Raw genomic sequence first — 12,646 nt, 5'->3', positions numbered from 1 at the left:
ATCCTGATATCTGGAAACCAATTTAAAAAAAAAAGAAGATGGTAATTTGAATTTAATACTCATGGTGTTTTTAATGCAATAATTAAATTTAACTTACGCATTTTAGTTATATACATAAAAAATCCAAATCTAAAAAGTTATAAAGCAATTATACTATTTAAATTTATTTAATTTTTTTGAAAAATGCATATTTTGAAAAATGCTTGTTGAATAAATAAAGTTTCAAGCGAGTTCTAAAATTTTTGTCCTAGTTGGATCTGCAATTAAAAAACTTTGTTGCTGTAAATATTGATTTTATTGTTAGAAGTGCGTCGAACAATATATTCAATTTATTTATTGTTTTTATGTTTTTTAAAAGCATAAAATCTTTTTCAGTAGTGTAGTAATAATGATGGTCTTAACTTTAACATGGTTATTGAGAAAATCACTGCGTTCAGTTATTGCTGCAGAAAATTATTAGCACATTGACTTTCAAACACACTTTCTCTTGCCTTTTCTTTTACAACTTCCTTGATCTCGTTTTATTTAGTAATGTTACTGTTACTACTAGATGTATGAACCCTTTAAGAATATTTTTACTGCTAAGGCAATGATGGTAGATTTTGAAGTATAATCAAAATATTTATTATATTTAGATTGTGAAAATTTTATTTTTAAATTTAGAATATGGAATATTTTGCTTGTTTTTAATTTCATTTTATTTTCATAATTTTTAATGTCATAAAGATTTTATTTCAACCTTCATTCACATTTTTTACATTACTATAAGTTTTTACTTAAACTTGTTTGTAATAGATCTAAGCTTTTTAATATAGATTTATAAACACCTTCAGCGATCGAAAGTGTTGCTGAACTTTTACTGGTCTTGGGGGAAAATTTATTAGTATTTCCTGTTTACACACTTTAGTTGTTTTAGTTTTGTTTCTGGCGTTTTTATTTTAATTTTAATTTATTGTGCTTAGTTTTTTCTACCGGTGGTATGGTAAGTGATTTATTTAATTTTTTTAATTTATATTGTGCAGTAGATCGACACTTTTTATATCATATCATCAAAAAAATATTAGTGCTTTACAAATTTGGGTATGGTTGGGTTTTAGCTATTTGTAGTGAATCCTTTTTTACTGCAGTATGGAATAGGCATAAGTCGTCGGGTAAAGCATAAGTGGCGATAACGTTTGTCTGACGGGATAAACTAGTTATAAGTGCTGATCCTCATTGAAACGCCAGTAATAATAGATGCGACTCTGAGGAGATGTTTATTACTTAATTACTACACAAATTATGTTTACACATTGGCATAAATGTTTTTTTTCCATTCTTAGGCCTTTCATTGTTGTATGCATACTTTTTATTTTTTAATCTATTTTTTGTTTTATTTATTTTTTGTTTGGTGATATATGTTTTGTCTTCATTCATATTAGTATTTATATAACAATTTATTTTTTATTATTATTGTTAGTACTGTTTAGGTGCATTGTCTGTCTTATTTATATTTTAAATATTTCTCTATTAATCTTTATTTTTGTCTTGACAACTGTCAAAATATGCTTTGTTTGAAAAATAATTCTCCTTTATTCTAATGTACTTCATTTCTTCCCTCAGGCGTTCACTGCTCGTATGTGACCATTTGGCGAATTTTATATATATCAGAATTATATATATGCTAAAGATTTTAAATAAAATGAGACAAAAGACTTTTGTCTCTTGTGTGTGCATGTTTGTCACAATATCATTGTTGATATTTCTGATAGTTAAATCATCTTTCTTAACAAGCTTGATTGAAATTTTTCACTATTAACAATAAGTAATTGCTATTATGTGGTTTATTTTTGAAGTGTTAAAAATTAGGTCACAATTAAGTTGTAAAAAAATTATTCAATTTTGTTTTCTAAAATTAGTTTTACTATTTTATATTTTAAAAAGTTGTTATTTGCTTAAAAAAAACTCTAGAGAAGTTGTAATATGCCTGAACGGAACAGTTTTCGAAAAATGGAGGTTTTAAGACTGAGTTTTTAAACAAATTGTTTAAAAGTTACTTTTAACAGGTGTAAAACTTGCAGAAACTACTCAGAGCTTTTAAAAATTGTCAGAATAAAAATAAAGACTTCGCTAAATTAACAACATGAACATTTATAAGTGAAACACTATTCTTAAAAAAGAATATTTTTTCAGACTATATTTTACATTCTCATATGCATGCGCAACTGCCTTAAGAGTGAAAGAAGCTAAAAAAACTCCTAATGCTTTCAACATCTTAAACCCTATGTAAGGCAGCTAAATTTATTGTAGTGATAATGGTGCACATTATCAACACATTAAACACATTTTATAGCCAATTCATAAACTTGCTATATACTTACATAAAGTTTAATTGCTACATTTTAAAAATAGTTATTGTTCAAAACAATGTTATTATAAAGCAATATTTTTTACCATTTTTAAATCATTAATTCTTTTGTAATATGATGCAAAAAATCAAAAGCTATTTTTTTGCCAACTTGGCATCGGCTAAGTACAGTTTCCAAGAACAAGTTTTGCGGGCTGAATATATAAGTATAAGCTATGTAGTTGCTTCCTCCTGTATTAGTATAAGTAAGTAGTTGCTTTATCCTGTTAATAAATCCATTAACAGAATACATTATCACATTCAATGTACAAGCGCAGCATCTTGATATTTTACTGATCTTGTTGTACTATGATATTAAGTATATGTTATTTGTACTTCTTTAGCTATGCAGTTACTTTATTTTGTATAAGTTTAGATAAGCAGTTGCTTTATCTTGTTAATAAACCAAAAGTTATAGTACAAGATAGCTAAGTAGCCTCAAAAATTAATATTAGTACCATCAATGCACTAACAAAGCAATATTAGTATTTAACATATCCTGTTGTACTATGATATTTTAAAGCTGTTGTTAGAATCAGTGTCTCCAACACAGAGTTTGAAAAATTATACTACCTACTACCTTAAGAAATATTAGCTATACTCTCATGAAGATATAACAGAGAGAGTGTTATAACCATTTAAAAGAGGTACATGTGTTAAGTGTATGTTAAGTGTACTCCTTTCTTAATGTAAAAATAAATTTTAAAATCTTAAAGTTTATTCATATAATTAAATTAATATTTATAACTATACTATGCTATATATTTTATATATTACATACTGTTGTTATAACAATATATAGTTTATTTATTTTGTTAAACAATTATTAATAACAATATTTTTTTAAGTTTGTAAAATGTTCAAATATTTAAAGTAATGTATAAAATTTTTATTTAGTTTTTTGAAGATATGGATAATAAAAAATATAAAGAAGTTTTGCTTAAGATTGCAAAAAATTTGTTGGATAATGATGTTAAAGAAATTAAATTCTATTATTCACAACAAATTGGCTATAATCATCTAGAAAAGATTGAATCTCCTATTGAATTAATTCAAACTTTAGAACAACGTATGCTTCTAGGGTTTGACAACAATGAAGCTTTTGTTGAAATACTTAAAATAATTGGAAGGAATGATCTGATAAACTATTTTTCTGGTGAGTATAATAAAGGTTACATCTATCAGATTTAGCTACTCTAAAATGTCACTGACAATGTCATACTAAAACAGCCAATAAATTGTCACCTGAGAATTATAAGGTTTTATCTAATGTTTTTATGTTTTAAAAATTTAACTTTTAAGGTTATATTGTTAAAATATTTTACTTTAGCTATTCTCTGTAATTATAAACTGTTTTTCATTTTTTACTTTTATTTATTTTTCCTATTTTTATATTTGTTTTCTTTTGTTTATTCTGTTATACTTTTATTTACGTATTTTTATTTTATTATTATCTTTTATTTATTTATTATTAAAATCACAACGTTAGCAATAATGATAACATTAATAATAACTATAATAATAAAAATGGTATTAATAACAATAAAAGTAATGGTATTAATAAAAAGAATGATATTATTAAAAATAGTGATATTACTAAAAATAATGATATTAATAAAATTAAGGGCTATAACAATAATAATAATGATAATAATAACGATGATATATTTAAATATATCTATATACACATTCAAACATTTTTATGACAAATACACACATATATTCATATTACTTTTGCTAATCTGATGCCGACCTCTAACAGATTAATGTAGGCAAAATATTACTGACCTTATATTTTTAATTCCGAGGGCTGCACATACATACATATATATATATACACACTTACATATACACCTATACACATATATAAATACAGATACACACACAAATATACATATATATATACATATACACATATACAATATACACACACACATCTATATATATATATATATATATATATATATATATATATATATATATATATATATATACACATACACATATACATATTCATACGCGCCCATGTATATAATATACATATACACATACTAATACACACATACATTCACATACACACATACTAATACACACATACATTCACGCACATATACACTATATACACACACGCATACATATACCGACTCACGCATACGCACTTACATAAACAGTCATTGTACAATTTAAATTTAAATTAAAATGAAGATAAGTTGCATATTGTCAAAATAAGTTTTAGTTACTTAAAAATTTGTTTTACTCCGCTTAAGCAGGCTTTGGTTTTATTTTTTACAAACTTATCAGATTTTTTAAAAATATCCTCAATATTTTAAAATTTCTTTTTAAAAAATAGTATAAAGTGAGTTTGCAGAGTTACATGGTTGAAAGGTTCTTGATAAAAGAAATGCAAATTGCACTTAAAGTAATCAGCAGTTGAGTTTTTAAAGCAAAATAGAAAATGCTAAGAATTGGTTGAAATGACACAGAGGACATGCAGATGACCATAAGATGTTCATGCATGTTTGAAATCAGTTAACAAAGTATGACCGAGACAAGTTATCAAGATATCTTTTAATGTGTAAATTAAATTGTTTTTGTCTGTTTATTTTGAACATTATAGGGAGGTTTAAAGTAAACAACCTTAACAACAAAGTATTTATTTGTCGAACAACTTTGTAAGCCATTTCATACCGCCTAAAATACTAATAAGAAAATTATGAAGGTTCTTTTGCATTCAAACAATTTAAATTCAAACTAAGGATTCTTTGTATTATCATTGCTCTTTTGTAAAATGTTTGTGTTCCTTTGCTTCAAAAAGAATTTTTTTTCTCAAAGTCTGTGGGTTAAGTTTTGTGTCGGGAATAATTCTCTTGTGGACTCTGATGGATCTATAAGAGAACTATATTTACTGACTTTAAAATGTCTTAATGATGTTTTTAGTTGATACCTTCCTTTTCTTTTAATGCCTTCGTTATCTAAAACTTGACCTTATCATTTTACATGGACACCTCACTGTGCTCTCCCGAGACCGCTAGGGTAAATTTTGGTTTACTCTAAATTTTTTTGTTTATTCACTATTATTGATTAAATAAAGTATTTTAAAATAATTTTAAAAATCTAAACTAACTTTTAATCATAGAAATTTAAGATAAACATTTTAATTAATTAAAATGTTTAAAATAAATTGTGTCATTTTATGATTACATCATCTATTCAAGTTGGTACAAAGTGTTGCAATACAGATAAAAATAATTATTATTATGGTTAAAAGGGATCATATAAAATAATTTTTTGTCAAAATGGCTGACAAAAATGTCTAATTTAGGCATGTTTCTTTATTTCCTTTGGAAAAGAATCACATAATCTTATTTAAATAACTACTGCAGTACAACTTCATATTCAAAATTTATTTTAGAGAGAATATGATGTAGAAAAAGAGTTTTGTCCAAAAAGCATTTGTTATTCTTGCAAAACATATTTATATTCATTGAACAGGGGTGAAACATCAAAATTAAATGATTAGATTAAGAAAATATCTCAAATTTACATACAAAAACTCAGAAGATCATCTGATATTAGTGAAATATCTGAACAGATCACAACAAATAATCAAGATATCATTGATAAAGTTATTAAAAAGATATTGCCTTCTTGCTTTTCTACAATATGTATGATTTCTTTAAACAAATTTAAAATATTCCTACTTTAAATTTCAATATAGGCAAAGTTATTTCTCATTTTCGCTATAATAGTGAAGTTGTTAAAAACATAATTATGATAGCTGAAGGTCTTGGAAATTTATCCAGTGAGCAAGTTGCTTCTGGGATTCTCAAAATAAAAATGAAAAGAGACAATATTAAATCTGGAGACAAGTTTCATTTAAAAACCTTTGGAAACAACCTTGTTGTTGTTGTTGGAACACCTGATAATAAATGTAGCAGAGCATCCGTTTAAAGTTATCTCTAGAAACTATAATGGAAATCTCTAATACTCTAAACCTAAGTAAAAGAAAGACTAAGCTACTTTGTAAACACATGCGACAAAACTTACTGAAGAAAATGTTAGAACCTAATATATCAACTCAGAAAGAGGAGCTGGATAAGGTTTTTTCAGATTTTTATGATGTTAAAACTGAATCATTTATTTCAGGGGATGAAGAGATAAGTCACAGTTTGGTATTTATAAAAGATACTTCTGATTTAATTCTTTGTATGATTAATGAAAGAGGTTTGAATACTTATTGCACTATTGCTAGGATTTCCATTGATAATGGACAGGTTTTCTTAAATGCGTTTTAAATGTTTTTGATCCACTATGTTAACATACAATTTCAAAAAGTCTTGATGATTCAGGTGTAAAACGATCATTGATATTAGCTTTAGTTGAAGATGTTTCAGAACATAATGGTAATCTTAGCAAACTATTGAAACAACTAGCTTCGAGTGATGTAAAATATTCAATAGCATTTTATCTAAAATGTGGTAAATTATTTGGTTTATGCAGTCACAGCAGCAAGTATGCATGTCTCTAGTGTGAAAGGGAAAATACTCTTGAGAGAGAAAAAAAAAGAGCCTTTTGTTCTTTTTTTTCCTCTCTCAAGATTAACTACAATAAGTAGCTCTCTATATCAACTACAACAAGTTTGTTGAAGATGCAAAAAAAAACGATGGAATTTAAAAACTGTATTTCTCCTAGAGTTGTATATCTTGATGAACCTCTAGAAACTTTAGTAGAACATCTCATTCCTCCACCAGAGTTATACATTCTTATTGGTATTACTTCCATGTCTGTAAAAATATTAATTACACTGTGGTCTGATTTTGATTTGTGGCTAAATTCGAATTATATAATCTTCAGAGGTTACCACGGAACTGGTTTGGATGGTAACAATTCACAGAGACTTTTAGATAAATTAGATAATTTAGAAGTTAACCTTCTAAGTGCAGCCTCTATATTACCAAATATGATATTTCTCCAACCTGTAGTTAGCTGTCTTAAAAAGTTTTCAATTATTAAAACAAAAAGTTTTAGCATGTTTATTGGAGTATCTATTGCTGAATCAGTTTTAGATTTTAAAAAGCTTTCAAAAATCTGCAGCTTTATCTTCTGGAAAAGTTTAACCGCAACCATATTAGCTGGAAAGTTCATATTTTAGAATGTCATCTTGTTCCTTTTCTTCAGCATAGTCAGTTTGCGCTTAGTGTATATGCCAAGCAGGCAGGAGAAAGTGCTCACACTATCAAGGATGGAAATGATACAAGGGTTGCTTGGAACACAATGATTATGCAAAACAATTTAAGAAAAGTGTGATTGAGTTTGGTAAAAACAGTTTCAAATAGTCCTTTTCTCTCCTTTTTTAAAATTTTTAATTATTGTGAACTTTGAAACGATTGAATTATTTTATAAAGAATTTTAATATTTCATGTTACATTTATTGCATTGACGTTATATTGTTAACTCTGGAATTTATCTCAGTTTAATCATAAAAGATCTCATTTCAAAGTTGTATTCTTTTAACAAAAATTGCTTTAGAGGTGTTATACCCTATTAGTTTTGAAAAAAATTCCCACCCTCCGCATATTACAAAAAAAAGTATGTTTAAAAGTTAGTTTAGATTTTAAAAATTATTTTAAAACACTTACTTAAACCCAATATTAATAATTAAACAAAAAAAAATTAGAGTAAACCAAAATTTGCCCTGTCGGTCTCAGGAGAGCACAGTGCCCTATAAGCACCGCTAACAGTCTCTGTTTTTTATATATTTTTTACTTTGTGAAAGCTTTTATTTGTTACGTAATTACTTAAATTTATCATTTAGAAGTTTCAATTTTACCAGAAAGTTCTACCAGTTTTTCTGTCAACAAAGGTAATTGTAATGTTTATCTTATTTAAAAAACTTAACATTAACTAATTTCCAAAATAATTGTTAACAATTGAGTTTCAGTGTGCTTTGTTTGCTTAAAAAGTAAAAATGGTGTCAGATTTATCTCAGTGATTATTCATTGTTATTATGACTTTTACTACGATGTAAAATACTATACCTCAGATTTACAATTTTTTTCATGCTCTTTTAAATAAATATAAACCATGGGTAACTTAATCTTTTAAAAGGTTTAGATAAATGATTAAGGGTATTTTTTTTCATGTTCTTTTAAATAGAAATGCACTTTAAAACTTCAAGTTCTACTTTTTTCATTATGTATCTATTTTTATGTAAATTTAGTTTCATTAAAAAAATAATTTTCTTTTTTCATAATATATACATTTTTGAATGCTTAGTTAGGTTTAATTTTTTATCATTTTTACAAATCTTTTAATACAATATTATTGGTTTCTCTAAAGAAATTTAAATAAAATTTGTTATAATCATATATCATGTGATATTATGTTTGTTATTTATATATATATATATATATATATATATATATATATATATATATATATATATATATATATATATATATATATATATATATATCATATATGTATATATATATATATATATATATATATATATATATATCATATATATTATATATATCATATATATATTATATCATAAAAAAATTGGATGTATTAATATTGAATTGTTCATCAATAATAAAAAGCAGTGTTCTTAGAGTGATTGTTCTTTACCGTAGTAGCCACCTTGATCTTGAGGTGATGGTGGTAGTTGGGTGGAGAAGGAGTTAGTGATTGGATTGGTAAATACAAAAAAAAAAATTTTTGAATCCACTAAGTAGATTAACTTTCATATATGTAGCGATACCACAATTTTGTTTAAATAATTAACAATAAAAAAGTTTTAAAGTTTCTTTTTAAAATAAAATGATAAATTTATGAATAATTATAAAGCAACTTTTAAATAATTAGAAAAACTGTTAATAGATGGTAATTTTTGATTGCTCTACCTTCATTCCCATCATCTTATAACATTTGGTGTTAAAAAAATAACTCAGGTTAAAATTTAATTAAAGATGTTTTTTATCAAAGTATTTAATTTTGAATAGCTATGTAAACATCTTTAAATATTTTTAATTTTTGCATATGGTTTTGCCATATCGATATAATCATACCTAAAAGTGGTTTTCTTGGAAATCATTTAAGAAAAAGAAAACACTTTTTTTATTTTTATAGAAAACTGGTATAAGAAGCCTTAGTTTTAACATAAAAATCTCTTCAGAAACTTTTTACTAATTTTTACAATTACCTCTCCAAATCTTCAAATGTGTTTCGATGATGTTTTATTTAATTTAAGAATACTTTATATATATTTTTTAATATTTTTAGTCTCATATCCAACATATCTGTGGTCTTGGAGTTGTGAGAATTATTGAATTATTTTTTCATAAAATTTTTTACATAAGCAAATATTCAAAAGTTTTTTTCCTTCCTTTCCTTCCATCCTCATCAAATATTAAATGACTATAAACTATATATGTATGGTATATGACTAAATTATTTTTTTGCAAAAATATTTTTTTGTGTCATTTTTATGTAGATTGTTCTATATATGAGAAGCCTGGTTTTTATTTTGAAAATTAAACAATATTTGCATATAGTTCTTCGAAATTAAATTTTCCATTTAAACAGTTAGACTTCTATGTTTGAATAAATTATTTTAATTTTGCAAATAGCTTTGCACATAATTTTATCTATGTAAAAGTTTACATTTTTACTTATAGTAAAAATATATTTATATTTTATAATATACTTATAGTAAAAATATATTTATAGTTTATCATATACTTATATAATTATATTTATAGTTTTAGACATGCAAAAATATGCATAATACAATATATTTAATTTACCATACATGTGTTAGTGTGTACTTAGTTTTAAAAAAAACTTCATCGAAGTAAATTTAATTTTTTTTTTATTCATAGTCATTGCCACTGGGGGACCAGGGGCACATGCACCCTCCTGGGCCCCCTCTCCCAGTCATGGCTATAATTCATGGTCTCCCCTACATACAATGTGCTAGGTAAAGAGGGGTGCAGGAATTTACATGAAAGGCTATTTTTGTCAATATTTTGTAGTTGGCAATTTATTATAGTTTCTATTGTCATGTCAAATTGAAATCATGATTGGTGGCTTTTCTGAATGCTGAGCGTTGTCATTAATTTGATTCTTCTCAAGTTGTGTACTTGTTTGCTTAGTTTTAGAAACAACCGCGATATATATAACATATGTCTTGTTGGGGCTAAATGATTTGAAAAATAAAGCTATATATAAGCTAAAGAAAGATATAAGTACTAGGGTAGATCATTAAAAAAAAATTTTTTTTTTTTATCATTATTAATTACTTAGTAATTTGGTTATAAAATTTAATTTAGAATAGTGTAGGTTGTTGCTCCTCAGTAAAATAAGTTTTAAAAAAAATTTTAAACTTTTTTTTGTGTTCATTTGTTGGTTAAAGGACCTTATTTTACCATATTTGTGCATTTTTAGGTTTTTTTTATGTTTATTAAATTGCTTGTAATTTTAGTTGTAAAATTATTATGAATTATTATTTTATTATGAATTATGATAAATTGTTGCCAGTGTTGGATGATCTGCTAGGTGAACTTACATTGTGTATGTTTAGATTATTTTATCAGTATTTAATTATTAATTTGGTCATATATTTTTAAATTTTTTTCTGAAAAATAACTATGATTTTATAATCCAATTTCTAATTATCTATTTAGTGAACAAGTAATTAAGATGCAGATTCTAACTATTTTTCTAGTTGCAATTTTTTTCTAGTAATTCTGTCAAGCAAAACTTATTTTCTGTTTATTTTAGACACTTTAAGCTTTTTTAATGCTTATTATATTACTTAGTAATTTACTATTTATTAGTATAAAAATTGTAGTGTTTTTAACTAGCACTTTATAAAAATATTATTCATTTTAAAGTAAGTTATTAGTAATGATTATTATACTATTAGTATAATAATCATTATATATAAGTAACTTTGAGACCATATCTAAATTGAAATTTCCAAAAAGTAAAGTTTTCTCTATGGCTCGAATTAAATGTTATTTTGAGACCACAACAAAACAACAACGAAAAGTCATACATCAATAAAACATGTCAAAAGTCGCTATTTGAAAAGAATCACTCTTATATATATTTATATGAACCCTAAAATCAAAGCTCAATCACACACGATAACCACATATATATAACATACAAATCTGCATCTTCATTCCAACCTCATACTATTTATTAAAAGAAATTATTACCTAAATAAGAATGAGTTTAAACAAAGATAATTTATGTAATAAAAGAACAAAAAGCATGCAAACGATGTAAACAGGCTAAGGATGTATAGGTGTAATGTGAAAATATAAAATTTGCCGAATGGTCTCACACCAGCTATGAACACCTGAGGGAAGAAATGAAATACATTAGAATTAAGGAGAATTATTTTTCGAACAAAGCATATTTCGACAGTTGTCAAAACAAAAATAAAGAACTAATAATATAATTAATATTATAAAGAAACAGGGTTGTTTTGATTTAAATCGATTGATTTAAATCAGTTGATTTAAATCATGATTTAAATCAGACGAATAAAAATCATGATTTTAATTGAGTTTTTTGATTTTAATTATTTTTAACAATTATTTATTGACTAATCAAATTAAAGTAAATTGCACTAGCTAAATATAACTACTGCATAAACTAGTATTAGTTTTAATAGTCAGATAATACATTATAAAATATATATTAGTCATATAAATCATTAAATTTTTAAATTTATTGTAAGATTTTTATATCAACCAGACAACTGAAGAACCACAAACTAGTCAATGTTCTGTTAAGAAAACTGAATCTAGTTAATCTGCTGTAGATAAAACAAGTTTTTTGTGTTAAAATAAAAAGACAGTGACAAGACAAAGCAGTGGCAAGACAGTGATGACTAAATTGGATTCATACCTTATTAAAACCACTAAATCTGAAAAAGAAGCTATTGATGAGCAGATAGCAAGAATGATTTATGCTACTAACTCATCTTTCAGAATGGTTGACCATCCAGAGTTTATCAAGATGACCCATTTTTTATGCCCAGGATATAACCCTCCTAATAGAATCGATATTGGTGGAAAACTACTAGATACTGTTCACAAGAACAGTTTAACTATCTGTTCAGGTTTGCTACATGATCAGTCTAACCATGAGTATTGATGGGTGGAGCAATGTTCATAATGAACCAATAGTTTGTGCAACAGTAACAACAATGAATTCAGATATCTATCTTGCAGATACAAT

General features: G+C 25.3%; 1 protein-coding gene across 1 annotated transcript in view; it reads left to right on the top strand.

The window, feature by feature from the left end:
- The first annotated feature begins 3,280 nt into the window (after window positions 1-3,280).
- The window catches only part of LOC136076792 (NACHT, LRR and PYD domains-containing protein 3-like), a 46,836-nt gene continuing 37,470 nt past the window's right edge, over window positions 3,281-12,646 (top strand). The window contains exons 1-2 of the mRNA XM_065790244.1: window positions 3,281-3,542; window positions 8,202-8,249. Coding sequence (XP_065646316.1) covers window positions 3,296-3,542; window positions 8,202-8,249 — 295 coding nt within the window. The 5' untranslated portion in view covers window positions 3,281-3,295. The remainder of the gene's footprint in view (window positions 3,543-8,201; window positions 8,250-12,646) is intronic.

The sequence above is a fragment of the Hydra vulgaris genome, chromosome 02, assembly GCF_038396675.1.
Source record: "Hydra vulgaris chromosome 02, alternate assembly HydraT2T_AEP".
NCBI classification, from domain to species: domain Eukaryota; kingdom Metazoa; phylum Cnidaria; class Hydrozoa; order Anthoathecata; family Hydridae; genus Hydra; species Hydra vulgaris.
This window is presented reverse-complemented; position numbering and strand designations above follow the sequence as displayed.